The sequence below is a fragment of the Podarcis vaucheri genome, assembly GCF_965113315.1.
Source record: "Podarcis vaucheri genome assembly, chromosome: 11".
Lineage (NCBI taxonomy): Eukaryota > Metazoa > Chordata > Lepidosauria > Squamata > Lacertidae > Podarcis > Podarcis vaucheri.
Window position 1 is genome coordinate 7,844,598 of NC_138749.1, and position 19,353 is coordinate 7,863,950.

The window sequence follows — 19,353 nt, forward strand, 5'->3', positions numbered from 1 at the left end:
TTTGGCTTGAAGTCCTGTGTAGACACATACGGACATTAGTCTCAGTGAAATCCCTGGGCCTTACTTCTGAACAGACAAGATTTGAATTGTGCATTATTGTAATATCCTTCAGTCTTGGTGGAGTGAGTCTAAACTACTGTGATAGTTCTTTACAAAGATCCATTATATATGTGCTTTTCTTTTTATCCCTTTTAACATTTTCCCCTTTTTTTGTTCTTTAAATTTCCCTGGAGAATACATTATGAATACCTGTATTCTAGTACATACACAACAACTAGTAAGAGTACACATTTGTAAAACACCTTCTTAAGTGATCCACGTTAGTACCAACCTTTGGAACTGGCATTTTGTTTTCTGGAGAATTTGTGAATGAAATTAAGCTCAACCATTTTCCCACAAATGTGCCTTGTTCCTCTCGTCCATCTTAATTTGTGTATCTATTTTCTCTTAAGGGCAAACATTCTCTTGCACCAAACATTCAAGTTCACACTTTTCAAGTCCTTCCAGAATGTGGCTATAACCATAATATATATTGATTTCCTTTCCTTTTTAAATTTTGCTATTTTCCCATGGACATTTATTTAACATATGGGTGGCATTCAATGATAGTCCTACCAGGAGTAGACACACTGAAGTCAAGAAACCTAAGTTATTTATGTCCATTGATTTCAGAGGGTCTACTCTGGGTAGAATCCAACTTAGTTGAATTCAACCCCACGTATTGAAAAATGCGCCTACTCTTCTTTTACATAGGATGTCCAAGGCATCTAAAATTACTAAAACCATCAGAAAAGTGGAAACGATAATAACTAAGCATAAAACACTGAATGAAATCCAAATACCTAGCAGAATGACCAGCAGCTTAAATTCTTCTTCTTCTTCTTCTTCTTCTTCTTCTTCTTCTTCTTCTTCTTCTTCTTCTTCTGCAATCACTCATAGTCGAGTAAGATTGTCTTCCATAAACACGTTTTTAAAACTTAGTTTGTAAGTGACTGTGTAGGTCAATTCTGGATCCACACGTCCTTCCACAGTGGGGACATTGGTTTCTGGGCGGGAGTTGATCACGGTGTGGATTTGCCAAGCGTGTCTTCCTCTTAGCACATTTCTCCCTTGCATCCTGAGTTCAAGTGTCTTCAAAGCCCATGACAACTTTCGTAAAGGCTGTTCTCCATTGGAGTGCTCACAGGCCAGTGTTTCCCAATTGTTGGTGTTTATACTACTTTTTTTAAGATTTGCCTTGAGAGAGTCTTTAAACCTCTTTTGTTGACCACCAGCATTACGCTTTCCATTTTTAAGTTCGGAATAGAGTAGTTGCTTTGGAAGAAAGTAATCAGGCATCCGCACAACATGACCAGTCCAACAAAGTAGAGAGGCAGAGGCAATAGGAGGACATATCAGGAAAAGGGAATGACTTTCCATCAAGCTAGCTATTGTCCACACTGACTTGCAGTAGCTCACAGGGATTTTACATGTGATGTATTTGCCAGCCCTGTCTGGAGATGCCATTGTATGCAACTGGGATTTGCTGCATCCAAAGCAGATGTTCTGCCACTGAGCAATGGACCGTTTACCTCCAGAGCAGCCATACTGCAGTAATACTAACGAGGGACATCAATCAGATGCCCTGAAAACAATTAAAACCCTTCCCTACAAAAGGAAACGTCTTTCTGTAAAAGAAGGCCTGCAACTGGAAGCCAAACGACAGAGAAGGAGCGAATCAGGCATTCCTAGGAAGGACGGTCCAGAGCTCAGACATGACAGAGGCAAATTTAGGGAGGCACAACCTGTTTGTCTGCACTGGGAACCAAGCTGAGACGGTCTGCAAGGGAGCATCACAGTGGCAAACTTTGGACTCTCAAATTTCAGTAGTGCCCTGTACAAAGCTAAAATTGGGTGCCTCTCTCCTCGCACGTTCTGTCCCACAGCATTGTTTTGGAGTCCTCTACAGTGCAGCACAAGGGACGCAGATGGCGCTGTGGGTTAAACCACAGAGCCTAGGGCTTGTCGATCAGAAGGTCGGCGGTTCGAATCCCCGCGATGGGGTGAGCTCCTGTTGCTCGGTCCCTGCTCCTGCCAACCTAGCAGTTCAGAAGCATGTCAAAGTGCAAGTAGATAAATAGGTACCGCTCTGGCGGGAAGGTAAACGGCGTTTCCGTGCACTGCTCTGGTTTGCCAGAAGCGGCTTAGTCATGCTGGCCACATGACCCGGAAGCTGTACGCCAGCTCCCTTGGCCAATATAGCGAGATGAGCACCGCAACCCCAGAGTCAGTCACAACTGGACCTAATGGTCAGGGGTCCCTTTACCTTTACCTTATACTGCAGCGCTACCCTAAAACCTCTTCTGGGAGCTGCACCAATAATGAACAATGGAATATGAAAGGCAGGTGGAGGTACCAAATTTTGGCATGGTGCGGGGTAGCCCAAAGTCTGCCACTGACCTGAGAAAATGTGTTGCCAATGACCTATCAGAATAACCTTCAGAAGGGAAGCCTTCTGAACATGTGCAGGCTGTCCCTGTACTCTGGAAACTTGAGCACAAGGTTGGTGTAGTTTGGGGTCTCAGGAAAAGCCACAGAGGCCTGTTCTTGTCCTGTTTTTTGGTTAGCCTATCTGATGCCATTTTGCTTCTGTAAAAAAACTGCTTTAGAATTTAGGACGGTGAGCCACAAATATGTGAAGACCAGATAACGTCGCTAGGCGATTTTCAGGAAAACCTCCCTCTGCCAGGCAGCTGTCCACTTCAAGGTCTCCAGACAAGTGTCCTATTTTGATCAGCACAAGGAACCTCGAAAAGGGGAAAGGGAGAGGGTATGCCTGTAAAAAGTATGAACAAAGGCTATTTGGCGCAGCTTCACCATCACACTGGTGAGTGTGGGTCGCCCGCTCTGTTTTACACAGCTGAATAAATGAGTGATTATGGGAATCTCCTCTGTCTATGGCATTTATTGGCTTTTCAGTGACCAAGGAAGGTAGCGTGGGCCCAATTAGCGGACACCAACAGTAGTGTGCAACAGCTCCACAGGCCTTGTGTGCACAACCACACTGTCTCTCCCCTCGCAATCTTAATTGTGTGAAAAGCAGTGCCTGGACAGGGCTTGCTTCTTTCACAGATTCATGAACCTTGGTGGATGGCAGAGAAGCATGTAGGCAGGAAACTGTTTTGGGCTCTGAAACACAGAGGCATATTAGGATGTAGTTCCGTTCCACCTTTGGAACAGGCATGTGGAGATGTTGTGTGTCACATGTCTGCTTACTTCCAGCACAGTCTGCTGGGAACTTCAGTTGCATATAGCTTTTGCCTATGCTTTTTGCTTGGACATGAAGGGAAGCAGACATGTTTTTCCTTTGTCCTGATGCTGAATAAAATGCTTGCAAATACGCTTATATATGCCTCTGTCTGCTACTTCCGTTGCAAAGAGTTCTTATCTCTGCTAGCCTGCATGCTCAGTCTCTAAAGGTTTCTGAGGATTGGGTTGCAGCTTTTGATGCTGTTCCAAGAACCAGAGTTCGCCCGGCTGCCGGCCGGTGGGCTGGAGCCAGCTGGGGGCCTGCCAATTGCCCCCGTCTCCCAGGACACATCCCAACAAAGCATGGTTTTCAGTTTCTCTCCGTTTCTTTCTAAGTTCAGTTCTCCACATTGCCACACCGGTTGGTGACTTATTTGTTCTCGAAAAGTCCTCACGAAAATTCATCAGCACATCCACAGGCAACCTTGCCTCATTATACGCATGTTTGCAAAGCCATTTTTCCAATATAATGCATTTTTCTTGTTTTCACTAAGGTGCATTTTATGCATTTTTTTACCACATTTTATGCATTTTATACCACTGTATATGCATTTTTGTTCATATTACTCAGCTGGAGAATTGTGCATTCCCAGGGATGGCTGAGATTCTGTTTCTGTATTTGGGGGGGAACTGTGATCTGGGTAAATTCATCTTTAAATCCAAACTGAATTGAATTCCTCCCCCCGCCCCTGCAACTCTGATGCTATTGCTACATCTTAAAACCACCATTTCAGAAAATTTTCAGGGTTTCTCCTCCCACACACTTAGTTAAATATTTTGCTATATAAACCTGCTTATACCTTCCATCTCTGCACACCCATCCTCTGAAACAACACACTTCCTTCTCCAAGAACACTGTGTGAAATGAATTAATTTCTGCCTCACTCATTTCCAAGTAAACACCCAGGGGAAATTGTCTAATATCAACCAGAACATTATTGAGAAGAATTAGTATGCGGCAATGTAATAAAGGATCATATTGAAACAAGCATTCAGCATACAACTGAGTAAGAATCATAGAATCATAGAGTTGGAAGAGACCACAAGGGCCATCGAGTCCAACCCCCTGCCAAGCAGGAAACACCATCAGAGCACTCCTGACATATGGTTGTCAAGCCTCTGCTTAAAGACCTCCAAAGAAGGAGACTCCACCACACTCCTTGGCAGCAAATTCCACTGTCAAACAGCTCTTACTGTCAGGAAGTTCTTCCTAATGTTTAGGTGGAATCTTCTTTCTTGTAGTTTGGATCCATTGCTTCGTGTCCGCTTCTCCGGAGCAGCAGAAAACAACCTTTCTCCCTCCTCTATGTGACATCCTTTTATATATTTGAACATGGCTATCATATCACCCCTTAACCTCCTCTTCTCCTATGGGGTAGGACTAACCCCATAGGCAATGAAGGCAGAATATCTGCATCAGAAGTAATTGAATGAACCGACTGGACTCAATACAGACACATAGCAGAATTACCTGTCACAAATAGAGGCTAACTCTGCCTCGGGGGCAGGAGGCGGAGGTGGAGAAGCTGAGGATGGACACTTTGCAATCACAGGAACCTTTAATTAATTCACTGATTAATTTCTCTTGACACACCAGCAGTTCTCTCTAGCGATGTGGCTGAAGTTCATAACCAGCCCAGTTTGGAATGCAAATGTGCTTGGCTTGTGCTGTCCAGACGTATTCTGAATCAAGCAGCGTTCCCCGCAAAAGTTATTCTCCGTATTAGAATGTAAAGCAAGATACAAGACACAGAATGATCTATAACTTAGGCAAAGTTGCTTGTGTGCTCTCTTAGGCTCTTCTCCAAGCCATTATCTGTCTTAACTGTTTATAGTGAGGCTCAAAACTTTCCTCTCGGAAGCCTCTGTGTTTATGCAAATCACACGCTTGCTAACACAGCTCCAATAGCTCACAAACATGTACCGTTGTGCAGAACATCTTACTCCTACAGGTACACCTATTGAAATCTTGCTTGACATGGCTGCCAGGAAGCCGAGTCTATCCAGATTTCAAATCCCCACCTACCCACATAGTAGTTATTTTCAAATTACTAACTTGTGGACTATAAAAAATAGGTCTGTAATGCTGGATCTATGGTGATTCATTCACACAAGCAATTCACCACTTGATGCTCATCAAGCTATGATGTGAAGCAGGTTCAAGAGGTTGATTATGATATTTGAGAGGCTAACAGTGATAAGACAAAGCATGTTCTCCTTCATGGAGAGCACGTGTTGCGGTGGGGACCGCCAGGACACTCCAAAGTTGGGGGCGGGCTAATTGTTTGTTGGCCACTGATGCGATTGGGGCTTCCCTTGTTGTTGGGAAGAAGTTAATGTTGCCATTTGTTGATTGACAGCCAGAAATGCTAAAACTCCTTGCATGAGGCTAGGGCTTCCTCTTTTCGCCCGTGCATCGGATTGCCCGTCCCCCCCTCCCTAGAATTAGGGTTGTTTGCTTTGACCTTGCTATACCTGTCATGGGGTCGTCTGCTCTTGGGGCAAGGGCCTGGTAGGAATTTTGTCCATCTGGCTGATTGGCTGGGGCCATTCGGTTTTTGCCTACTGTGTAGCAAATCATCACAACTTAACATTTTCTTCTCCCATAGATATCCCTCAAGGCAGTGGAGATCAGGGCCGGATTTAGGTTTGATGAGACCCTAAGCTACTGAAGGTAATGGGGCCCTTTATATGCCCTACTGTCCTTTGTCAACAACAAATTGTCGCTGTTTTTGTGTTGAATATATGCTATATGGCAATTTATGGACCTAATAGGTATCTAAAGCCATTTGCACCTATCAAAATATGTATGTTATCAAAGTAGTTGTTGAACTTATATTTTGGAAATGTACATCCAGTTTTTTTCTCCTTTAATTTTTTTGGGGGCCCCCAAGAGAGCGGGGGGCCCTAAGCTATATCTTGTTCTGCTTATACAGTGGTACCTTGGGTTACAAACGCTTCGGGTTACGTGTTTTCAGGTTGCAAACTGCGGGAAACCCGGAAGTACCGGAAAGGGTTACTTCCGGTTTTCTCCGCTCGCGCATGCGCAGAAGTGCTAAATTGTGCTTTGTGCATGCACAGAAGTGCCAAATCGTGTCATGCACATGTGCAGACGCAACGCTGCAGCTTACAAATGCTGTGGGTTGCAGACGTGCCTCCATCACGGATTATGTCTGGAACCCGAGGTTCCACTGTACGTAAATCCGGCACTGGTGGAGATTTAGGGTCAGAGCTTATCTTCTCCTAGATGGGCTACCTTTCTAGGTTGATGAGCCCCATCTGCCCCTTGACAATCTATGTAGTGATGGGAGAACTCCTGAAAAGCTGGTGTTGCTCATTGTAGACAGAACTGAGTAGGCCAATGGTCTGTATCATTATAAGGCATTATATTCTGAGTTATCTTAGCACACAAAGGAGTTAGAAGTGGTAGCTGCTTATGCTAGCTGCCCCCTGCCCCCCCCCCCGATGCCAGCCCTGTTTCCCTCCATGAATTGGAGGGTGATCATCTACAGTGGGGATGTGAACCCCACACAATACGGAACCCTGGAAAATTATTCAAATACCTAAGGGTACAGTCAATTAAGAGTTGGATGTTCTGGGGGGGGAAGTCAAATGATGCTGTTAAACAGAGAGGGGTAATAATGGATCATCCCATCTGCTAAGGATTGAGCAAGAATCAGCAACAGTACATGCAAATGCTAAAGACAGCATTTCTCATCCATAATTTGCACAACTAAAGTCCTTAATGATGGTGAATATTAGGAAGCGTGTCACAACCGTAAATAAATAGTCATTCTTAACAACAGTTTTGACGTGTCTTTTATGCTTACAACAATTTCTTACGATATCTGATTAAACTGTTACGCTACAACGATCAACCCAAGGAAATGTCAAAATACATATTGTTTGTATCACTCAAAGCAAACCTAAAGAAAAAAAGGGGGGAAGGAGAGCAAGTGAAATCCTAACAGGAATGACGGTGTTTCAGAAGGTAGGCTGATTAAAGTCTAATTAGCATGTGTTATCTTTGAGTGATACAACTTCCAGTACCTGTGAGCTCTGATTGTGCATCAGAGCAGGACATTTTTGAACATTAATGATGGCAGCTCTGTTCTGGAGGTGCAGAACAAACAGTATTGAAGAATAGATTGGTTTTGACTTCATTCTCATGCAAGTATTATTAAGGATGACGCTGAAATCCACTTCATCTGGAATGCAGGGACCACACTCAATTCAGTATGTTTGACTCGGTACTAGGGTGTGCATGTGTATGTGAAATCCAGTTCACCTGATTTGCTGCTTATTCTGCAACATCAGTCAGTTGTAGCTGGTGTCCATTGGGCTTGGCAGGACTGCTAGGTACCTACTCATAGGGGCATGGCCAACTGTTCTGGTTTTCTTCCCATCCTTTTTCCTTTGCAAAGTGTGCTGTTGACATTCCTTTCTCTGTCTCACTTCCCTTGCCTCTCCTATCTCCCAAGAAGCTTGAAGGATATGTTTGTATTTACACTCCAATGTTAACTGGAACAACATCCTTTAATGACTATTTGTGCCACTTTCAGGGTTAGATAGTGTTTCTTGTTTATGGCCTGGGGAGCATAAGGTTGTAAAATGCAGGAATCTTGCACAGAAATCAAACCTTTCCCTTTGTGCATTCTATCTAAAAGGTTAAATGCAATTAAAGTGAAACGTTATTAAAATAAAAAAAATATACAACTTGGGTTTCTAGTTCTTATATCATGGGCAGTTAAGCATTGCAGTTGGAGCGACTTTTAGTACCTAATTAAACTGGAAAGGGTCTTACTTTGCTTCAAGAAGGTTCCCTCTGGTCGCAGTTGATTGTCTGCTGGGAGAAATGTTTGGCATGACCATAGGAAGCCGAGCATATCCAGGTTTCAAAGTCCCATGACCCACACAGTAGTCATTTTGAAATTGCTAGCATGGGGGCTATAAAAGCTTGGTATATATTGTGCTGGATCTATGGTGAGCCATTCAGGCAAGCAACTCACCACTTGAAGGGCTCATTCAAGCAATGATATGCATTTGTAAATCAGATCTAGAGGATCTGAAACGCAAATGGTTAGGGAAGCCTGGGGCTTTTAGGAGTTCCAGGAAGGTGAAAAGCACAAGCTATAACATATGGCAGTGGGAAGATTCTTTGTTCTTTCACAGTTTCACTACTTTATGTAACAAGATTTAGTAGCTTGTGGTTAGTGTCATAAAACCAACAGATTTAGGGCACTGTAGAGCATCTATTTTTGGGCAAATGATATGAATCTCCAGGGTTCAGGCTTATTTTAGGAGATAGAAATAGGTCTGCAAATTCAGAGGTTTCTCTACCAGATGTTCAGGGAGCTGAGCTTATCCAGATAATGTCACCGAGGCAGCAATAATAACTGCTTAAGTTAGCAGAGACTTCACAAATGAAAAATAAGATGATCTCAGAGAGGTGTTGCTCTGAGATGGTGGGAAAGTAATGCACAGGCTGGGGAAGCCATTTCGAACTCCAGTTTCCAGCAAATGCAGTTTTGTTCCCATGAATATCTATTTTAGTAAAAGAGACTTTGCCAGGGTTTCATTGCAAATTGACACAAAGGAGGTTTGAGCAAAGGGCAAAGCCTTGTCTGATTCCTCTGAACCTCTTCCCCGGAATATGTGATGAAGAAAAAGAAATGCATCCATTTTAAACTAAATGGACAAGGGCTCAAAATTATAATAGCTAGGGTTTCTCAAACATACAATAGCCATGTACCCCTTTGGGGTGTTTCGTCTTACCATCTTACCCCTTCTTGGGCAAATATAATTTTGGGGTGGTTTTGATGCTACTATTTTATCTCTTTATATGCAGCTAAAATGACTACGATAAAGTAAAATGAAAAAAAATATGCAATGTACCCTTTGAAACCCTTCTGTGGAGCCTAGGGGGTATGCATCTCACACTTTGGGAAACATGATGCAGTGGATAGGATGGCTGAGCTTTGACATTAGTTCAAATCTCTTCCCAGATAATCTGAATAGTTTCAGGGCATTCCTGTCTCTCATCTTATCCAAGTCCATTAGAGTTTATTTCTGTGCTGCCTTTTGATCCCCTCCCTGCCAAAAAGCCCTCGAGGCCACTCACAAACCTTAACAAATATACAAAATTCAAGCTATAAAATAATCTTTTCCAAATCCAACCAGTACCTTAAAGCACAACAATAACAGCAACAAATAATAATACCCACATACACCCATCCCTTCCTTAAAAGAAGAGATCAGTCTCCCAGCCCTTAAAAAATGACAATGAAATGATGAGTAACCTCTTCAACAACAACCTGCCTTCCAGCATATATGACACCATAGTTTAGGAAGGATATTGACAAGCTGGGAGTAGTTGTAGTCTTGTTGTTATTATTCTAATTTTCATGTGTGTAATGGCTGTTTGCTAGACACAATAAATTGAACTGACTGACAAGCTGGAAGGCGTACAGAGGAGGGCAACCAAGATTATTAAGGGGCTGGAAACCAAGCCTTATGAGGAATGGTTGAAGGAGCCAAGTATGTTTAGCCTGGAAAGGCGGAGACTGAGAGGTGAAATGGTTGCCATCTTCAAATATCTGAAGGGCTGCCATGTGGAAGATGGATCAAGCTTGGTTTCTCCTGCTCTGGATGGTAGGACACAAGCCAGTGCATTCAAGTTACAGGAAATGAGATTCCAACTGAACATCAGGATGTACGTTTTGACAGTAAGAGCTGTTTGACAGTGGAACGGACTCCCTCGGGAGGTGCTGGATTCTCCTTCGCTGGAGGTTTTTAAGCAGAAGTTGACTGCCCATCCAACTAGTTCTCCCCCTACCCACAAACACAAGCATGTGCTTTATCTGGGATCACGTCCATACCATATATTTAAAATAGACATTATTTGTACAGTGGCACCTCAGGTTACAGACGCTTCAGGTTACAGACACTTCAGGTTGCAGACTCTGCTAACCCAGAAATAGTACCGAGGGTTAAGAACTTTGCTTCAGGATGAGAACAGAAATCGTGTGGCGGTGGTGCGACAGCAGTGGGAGGCCCCATTAGCTAAAGTGTTGCTTCAGGTTAAGAACACTGTCAGGTTAAGAACGGACCTCCAGAACGAGTTAAGTTCTTAACCCGAGGTACCACTTTATTGCATGACACAGCTCAGTATTCCCTCGAGCACATGGGTCTCTGTGCAAATCCTTTGCAGTCAACTGCTTAACTTTTCCAGGGGTAGCAAACAGCACTTCTTCTCAGCCTCTTAAATTCCAATTTGTCTTTAGAAGGTGAAAAGATAAACCCCTTGTTCCCGGGGATAACAACACAACATACTTAAAAACGACAAGACCTACTTAAAGGAACAGCCACAATCATTTTACCAGGGCTATCAGAAAGGCGAAACATTATTTCAAACTAATAAGCTTGCTTGTTGCAGTGAAGTTCCCCCTGATGTGTCATTTTAATTGCAGATTAGTCTTGTTCCTGGACCGCCATAGATAGATTCGCGAGACAGACGACATACATCATTAATTGCATTGTGGAGGGGGACTGCATATCAAACAGTGGCTTTGTCTGACCCGACTCCTACACCCTGTCTGATTGTTATGAAATTGTTGTCAAATGCAAAACAATGCTAAGGAACATTGGAAGTGAGATTACTTTTTTTTTCCCTTCTCCAGGCACCGTAAATAATATTATAATACATTTCATATGCAAAATTTTTACAGCAGCATCCAGGACTGAAGGATGAAAAGACACTGGTGAGAGCAGATGTGCTAGTTATACCACCCTTGTTGGGTTCTGCCAGGGTGGGAATTCCAGTGTGGGTAACTGCCTTTTGCAGTTTAGCTGGATTTTTAAAACCTTCTACAGCAGAAAAAATAAATGCATTTTTCATTTTCTTTTTTTGGAGGAGGGAGAGGCATTTTGCTACCTACCCCAAGCCAAATTTCAAGGTGTCTTGAGGTGGCAAATAGGATCGTCCTCAGAAGGCGGTCCTTTTTGTGACTGGGCCCCTGGACACCTTAAAATTGCTTACGTCAATCATTTTCATTGGATTTTCTTTGCTTTCTTTTTTCTTTTTTTAAAAAACTCCAATACAAGAATTCAATTGCAATCCTTGGGATTTATTCCTCTACTCCAACACTTTTTGAAAGAAAAATATACAGGGGAGAGCTGCAAATGGCTGAAATATTGGGGGGGGTTATTGCTATGCAACAATATTGTAAAAGGACTATGTTATACTCTGTGTAAATTAAGAACATAAGAAGAGCCCTGCTGGATCAGGCCAAAGGCTCATCATAGTCCAGTGAGTAACAGGAGGCCTCAGAAATGCACACAAGAAGAATATGAGCTTAACAATGCTGTGTTAAGCACACACACTACACTTTCGGCAGTCAGCTGCAGAGGTTTATGGCACCACGGACCAACTGGTTCTTTGGCATAACCCCTTAGTTCTCATCCCATGCTGTAGTCTTTGGTGAAGTCTACGAGCATGTACAGTAAGTGTGGGACCAGCTCAAGAAACCTTGCTGCCTGAGGCCAATGAACCTCATCTCCCACCTCAATACTACATATAGAAGCCAACTGAACTAGCAGTTGGGCTTCAGCGCTGGTGATTCTCCACCACACACGAGGTAGCAGAGCAGATTAGGGGGTGATCTCACCACTGCCTCCCCTCTCCGATCTACAGGTAAGCCACCCTCATGCTAGTAGCAGGAGGACAGGCAAATGCTTCTGCCTTGCCCCACTGACTGCTTCTGCCAAGCCTACTGGTAAAATTGACACCATGTAAATAAAACAACTGCATATTCTTCCTCTTCCCCACTCCCTCTTTTTCTGTTACCTTCCTTCTGTTGCATTATAGAGGAGGGGACTTTTTACACCTTGCACCACACTGTTGATGTGCTGCCATAATTTACAGTTAATAGATAATGGCTTGTATCCAGAGTACTGTGAGCTTTTGGGTTATTCCAATGGGGCTCTTCTTTTGGTCTGATGAGGAACTTTGTGGTGTTGATAGGAGGGAGACAAGAGTTGGAGGAAGGATGGCCAAGAGGCAGGAGGCAAAAGGACATGGCGACAGCTTCCAACTAACTCTTCAAATATCCAAATCGCTGTCACATGGCAGGTGGAGCAAGCTTGTTTTCTGCTGCTCCAGAGGGGAGGACCCAACCAATGGATTTAATTGAAAAGAAGGAAGATTACAAATAAACATCAGGAAGAACTTTCTGATGGCAAGAGCTGTTCAACAGTGAACATGCTACCTCAGAAAATAGTGCACTCTTCATTACTGGAGGGTTTGAAGAAGAGGTTGGGAATTCTTTAGCAGTGATTCCTACCCTTGGAATCCCTCCATCTCTACAGTTCTATGATTCAGTAACTCATTTCACCAATGCAAGGCTTTTCACACATGCAATAGAACCTCTTCCCTTTCAATGAGCAACATTCATTTTCTAATTAACCGAAATGCCACATGCTGGACAGATGATCATTTGTCAGAAAGGCTGGTTGATGATCAGACTCTGTTCACACCTGCAGTTAGAGTGGCATTCTGCCTGCTCCAGAGCCAACCCTTCTTATTATTCATTTTTAAAAGCGGCAACAACTTTGCTTACCTGCCGAAACTCCTTGAGATCAATTTTGTTCCCCACCAGCACCACGGGGATGTCATAGGTATGCCGGACACGATAAATGAGCTCCTTGAATTCTGCAGCTTCTTGAAAGGACTGTCGGTCCGTGATGGAATAGCAAATAACGAAGCCCTCTCCACCTCGCATATATTGGTCTCTCATGGCCGTGAATTCTGCCTGCAGAGTAACATTGAGATGCTATATAATTTAGCAAGCAAAATAAAGAGCCTATAAAGAACAGAGTTGCTGAGAGTGTGCTTCTAAGGTAATTTTTTCCTCCTTTTTTCTATTTCAAAAGTGATTATGTTTACCGTTTTAACTAGCAGAAAAAACACAGGTGATTCACTTCTAATATTCATAAGGCACCCAGGTCTTATCCTCCACCCTTCTTTCCCTTGAATCATTTTTGTTTGTCTGGTTTCTTGCGGTAAATAATGCAAAATGGTTAGATGATTTTATTTTTAAAAGAAGAATATTTGAATTTGGATGTTTTGCATATATGTTTTTCTTCTTGTTTTTTGATTACTGTATTTTTCGCTCTATGGGACGCACTTCCCCCCTCCAAAAATGAAAGGGAAATGTGTGTGCGTCCTATGGAGTGAATGCAGGCTTCAGGCAGCTATCCATAAGCCTTTGGAGTGCAGCGGGAGTTCCTGCTGGGCTCCGAAGGCTTGTGGATAGCAGCCTGAAGCCTGGGGATCGCAGCGCCAACTCCTGCTGCGCACCCTGAGCTTCAGGGAGCTATCCGCAAGCCTTCAGAGCCTGGCGGGAGTTCCCGCCGGACTCCGAAGGCTTGCGGATAGCAGCAAACTCCGGGAGCGAAGGCGAGGTTGCGCAAAACCTCACCCTTGCTCCCAGACCTGTTCTGGGGGCTGGGGTCAGGGGAAGCTCGGGTTTCCTCTGCCCCAGCCCCGCGGCTAAAGAGGAAGCCAAGACAGCCAGGGGGATGGATCCCGCTCACTGTCTTGGCTTATTTGCTCTTTGGGGCTGGGGGGGGATATATTCCCCCCCCTAAAATCTAGGTGCGCCCTATGGTCCGGTGCGCCCTATGGAGCGAAAAATACGGTATGTCCGTCTCTCTGCAATAGAGTCCAAAAAAAGGGAACCCAATAAAGCTCACCATTATTACAGTTCCACAGACCTGGAGGGCTTTTGAGGTTATATGAAGCTGTCTCATTCCAAATCCATTCATTTCATAGGAAGTCGCTTCATAATGAGTCAGGCTATTGGGCCATCTAGCTTAGCATTATCTGCAATGACTGGCAGCAGACCTCCAAAGTCTCAAGCAGGAATCTTCCACTGCCTACTATGGGATGATGAGGATTGGACCTGGGACATTTCACATACAAACACGGGCTCTACCACTGAGCTATGGAGCTTCCCAATGATTCACACACCACACACCACACACACACACACACACACACACACACACACAATAAGCAAAGCTGCACTTCTGTCCTCTGCATGGAGAAAGCAGAATGGGACTTTGCAAATTACGGCAAATCAATTTGGAAATAACATAGACGTATTGTGTATGGGGCATGTTCCAATTCATGAAACCCTTTTCAAACCTTGCATTTTGAAGAACTGCCCTCTTTAAGAAGTGTTCTGTATATTTGCTATGTTTTCAAATTTTTTTCAGAACAGAAAACCTTTCTTTCTTTCTTTCCAAACGACAGCAGCAAGCAACGCTTCTTTACTAATTAAGCAAAATGCCACATTCGTAGCAGGGAGAAATCAAAGGAGACATTAGCATTCAGGATGCACTGAATATGAGCCACATTGTTATCTCATGTACACATGAACCACAGGAAATGTAATGCTGAAAGTGCTGAACAGTATATTGTAGAATAGGCAGGTCTCACACAGGAGCGCCAAGTGAGGTTTTGTGTTTAAAACACTATCAGTATCATTGCACCAAGGGGAGAGGATTAAAAAAGAAGTCTGGATTGAGGTGGCCAACATCTATGTTTCAGAGACTACTTCATTCTCCAAATAACACTGTCCTGGACTGGAGATCCAAACAGCAACCTAAATTGCCCTACAGAATGGTCATGTTCAAAAGTTAGAACCCAGAAGACTTCACAGATTTTGTGTGCATTCATTCAGGTAGCCTGAGGTCATCAACCGGGGATGGTGAACAAGGAACATGTGCCACACAGAAGATTCCGCTCCATGAAATTGATTGGTGGGGGGTCTTCTATTCTTCAAGATTTCACAAGAGATCATTAGGAAATACAAAGGGAATCTTTGCTACTTTGATGGCAATGGTCTTGGGGAAGTACAACCCACTGACATGCGAAGGCTCTTTATATTCGACTCGAAGGCAGGAAAGGCAGAATTCATACTGGAATATTTATACAGAGACGCCATCTGCACAAAACAGCTGAACACTTGTAGGTTGCTGGTTGCCAGGGCAAGCAAAGCTGAAATAGCAGCACTCGGAAAACATGATTTCGGTCTTCTCATTTTTCTTCCCCTTAACAAAGTTTACAAAGGGGGATGGCAAATGGGAAAATGGATGAAGACAGCAGACAGCAGGTGGTATCTAGGACATGTGCGCAAGCAAATGCCATCTGTTCCTGGGCTTAAAGACTGAAGAACTGGACGAAGGATGTTCCCAAGAAAAGACCAGGCAGGCAACTGGCTGACAGTCTCCTTGGGACTGCTCCCAATTTTAGGGTTCTCTGAATTGGTTCCATTTCACAAAATCAATACTCCTGCCCACATCAGCTCAAAGGTACCAGTAAGTCCCACACAGTAAAGGTGTTTTGGGTTGCAACCTCAATAGGCGAATCTACCTATGGCTTTCCCAAGTCAGCTTTTTTATTCTTTTGCACACAATTCCATTGTGTTTCTTTTATATGTTAAGCTAAAAAGTCTCAGGTGGGAATGGGGAACCTCAGACTTGGAAGCTTTATATGGCCCCCAAGACTCGACCTAGGCCACATAACTTTCTGAGCCACATCCCTCACTTTTGCACCCTCCTTGAGAACAGACCTTAGGTTGCATAAGCACAATTTTGCATTAGTGTCTATGATGAACTCTCCAAGGTTCTGATTATTGCCTTCACTGGAACAGACATGCCTAGATGCTATGTGTTGCAGGAGTTGGGAACCTCAGACCCAGACTCCAGACCCCTCTATTTGGCCCTCAAGACTCTCCCCAAGTGACACACTTTGCCTGCTCTACTTTACACCCTATATTCCTGGCTGGAATATGTCCTTGAACTCTGGTCATGCTTCTTGCTTGCTTGCCTGGATGGAAGATAGAGGGGTACATGTGTGTGAAGAAACTAGCCTAATATACAAAGGTAAAATTTACATTCAGTCTTCTAGGTACTTTTTTTTAAAAAAATGTAAAGTATATTTGTTTCTTGAAATGCACATTTACATGTGTATCCTGATATGCTCAAACTGTGAATCACGACTTTTGGAGAAAGCAAAAATTCCACATTCCTGAATTGCAGACCAGATCATTTCTTCTAGGAATATGAAAATATTGAGTTCCTCCAGCCTTGGTTCTGGATTCATCCCTTAAACAGAAGGGGTGGCGGTGCTCCTTCCCACTTGCAGTAAAAGAGTTCTGTGCAACAGTTTCCTGCTTGGCAAATTTTGTCTTTCATATTAATGCTAATGGCTTTTTCCTTAAGGAGAAACACCTTGATCATTTTCTCTTAGATGCAGTCAGTGGAGCAAGATTCACTGTTGAATCTCCTTAAAGAAAAATAAAGTAAAAAAGAAATCCAGCTTCATTTGGTTTATTGCACACTATAAACTATGTGCTCTCTTCTCATCTGCATGCAGGATAGTATAAAATGGATTTTCACCTTAAATCACAAAATGCATCATTAATAGTAAAGGGAACGGATTAATAGCTCAGTCATTATGTTTGAGGAAAGAGCAGAAAGGACTGGAAGGAGAAGAAAAGGTCCCGAAGGAGTTTGAAGGTGATAGCTTCTTCTGGTATTGAGTCCCTTGAGACCTGTAGATCTTTTCTTACTTTGTCCTTCTCCTACGCTCCCCTTTCTGAACAAGGTATCTATGTATAAAAGTGGGATTTTAACATTTCATTGTTTTTTGTCAACATCTCATCATACTCTGGTATAACCAAGAAGCAGGATAGAGAAGGCAAAAGCTCCATTGTGGAGAATCTGCTTTGAATGTAGAAGATCCCAGGTCCTGCCCCAGGAATGCTCACTAGATTCCACCAGGGAATAGTCATACCTCAGTGGTAAAACATCTGTGTGCAGAAGGTCCAAGGCTCAATGCCTGACATTTCCAGGTAGGGCTGGGGATGTCCCCTTGCATGAAAACCTGGTGAGACATTGCTAGTCAAGGTGGACAATACTGAGCTAGATGGACGAATGGTCTATTTCAGTGTAGTGAAAGCCCTTCGCTCCATGGTAGAGCAATTTCCATGCAGAAGATCCCTGGTTCAATTGCTAGTATCCCCAGGTAGGGCTGTGAAAGACTCCTGACTGTAACCTATCAATGGTGATATGTGGTGTGTCATGTAAAATTCCAATTAAAATAACATGTTGTAATTATTACCATCCAGTGTTGGAAATGTAGGTATTGAGTGAGGATTTACCCCTCCCAAGCCTATGATGAATAGCTAGATAGATATAAATTTGCTTGAATATCATTATATTATCATTATCCATATCTAATTAATTATTTGCAATGATTAAATAATAGTTTTCTCTTGGCATAATTTGCCTGTAAATAAACATCCACACTCAACAGCTGATACCATTTCCATTGCACCACTGAAGTGACATTTCCCCCCAAACACCGACCTTGGAAAGAAATAATTATTTTGAAGCAATAATGCAACAGGTGGGAAAACAGTTTGTGAAAATTATTTTAACTTTATTAGAAGAAGGCATTTTAAAATATAACTATTGCCCAGAATACAATTTTGTGGAATGCTGCAAGCAGCGCGGTTTGAAATATGATTTATATATTTTCTTATAAATACTGAACACACTTCACTGTAGATTGTTCTTCAGGTAGTCATGCAAATAGGACTTTTACCTCTATTAAAAGTGTCCTGATTGCACTTAGCCACTACGGAACTGCACTTAACCCTTGTAGATTGCCAAAATGTTCAATATCATCATAAAGGCTTAACTCACTATATATCCATTAAGATAAACATCAAATGCGTTTACTTTCTATAACATCTTTGAACACTGGAATGCAAAACATTAATTAGCATCAATAAACAAGAGCTCCCAGAGACAGTGCAGGACAGATGCAATGATTGCCATTATCAGTGTTCAATCTCAGGGAATATGATGCTTCAAAGGGGGGAAAGAAAGCATCCTAGTTCCCTGCCAGTGAGTTAATAAGATCTACCTTCTGTTTCCCATTCCTCTGACAACAATAACAAAAGCAAATGGGAGTCTCTGTACCTTGGAACAGATCCTCCACAACTGTTAGGTACATTTTCAAACAGTCTCTTGATCTCCTGTTCCTCTTCTAAATGCTTTCCCTAAACACAGTCACGCAGCACACTTTGCTGACTGCACATTGGTGACTGCCAAGGCACTGTCTAGCCAACACCCATTGATGTTATCAGGCAGAACCTGGAAGTTTTGGGGAATGTGTCTCTGTGTTCAGACTGGAGTTCTTACCTACAGAGGTGGTGGTGGGAAACCAACGTGGCAGCCAGGTGTCCTGGGCCTGGGGGTTAACCCAAACCACACGGTCCAGGTCCGGTCCCAAATCCAATAATTCAACAAGGAGTCAGTCCAACAGGGACAAGGCAGGAAACCAGGCTAGGTCAGGCACAAGGTCTCAGGCAGGTTCCAGCAAGCAGCAATGTTGCTCCCGCAACCTGGAGCGGGGTCCAGCAGCCTTTTATCTCTGACGGGGTAACGACCGGTCCTGATCCCCCAGTGACTCACCTCCCTGTTTCACCCGAAGGCGAGCACTCCTCCTGCAAGTACTCAGGTCTCTCCTCTCAGACCTGAGTCTCTGCAGCTCGGGAGATGTTGGTGGGTTACTAGACCCAGGGGCTGCCTCAGCCTCTCCTGACCCAACCGGTAGTGGAGCAGCTGTAAGGCAATGAGGTCATCCCCGCATCTGGAGCCAGGGCAGGCTCAGGCCCCTGACTCGGCCCAGCTGGTGCTTGTTGCAGGGGAACCTGTGCAGACTGGGGCTCTTCAGAATCAGGCCCCAGACTCGGTTCAGATGCCGCCTGAGGCAGAGGATCCAGTGCAGACCGAGACTCCTCCGGCTCCGAGTCCGAGCCCGAATCCCAGGTCACCATACCAGGTGGTCAAAGACTTTCAAAAATGGGTGGTAAGTCTCACACTCAGCGTCTGACTGCTGCCCTCCAGTTATTTCTGACTGGGCCTCCCCTGAGTTCTCCCACCAACTTTTGGGGGGCAAATGGCACATTTACAAACAAGAGAAACTGT

At 43.7% G+C, this 19,353-nt stretch overlaps 1 protein-coding gene across 2 annotated transcripts in view; it reads right to left on the reverse strand.

Moving 5' to 3' along the window:
* RIT2 (Ras like without CAAX 2) overlaps positions 1-19,353 on the reverse strand; it is a 263,520-nt gene that overhangs the window by 149,652 nt on the left and 94,515 nt on the right. For both annotated transcript variants that reach the window (XM_082242260.1, XM_082242259.1), the window contains exon 4: positions 12,906-13,097. In XM_082242260.1, coding sequence (XP_082098386.1) covers positions 12,906-13,097 — 192 coding nt within the window. The remainder of the gene's footprint in view (positions 1-12,905; positions 13,098-19,353) is intronic.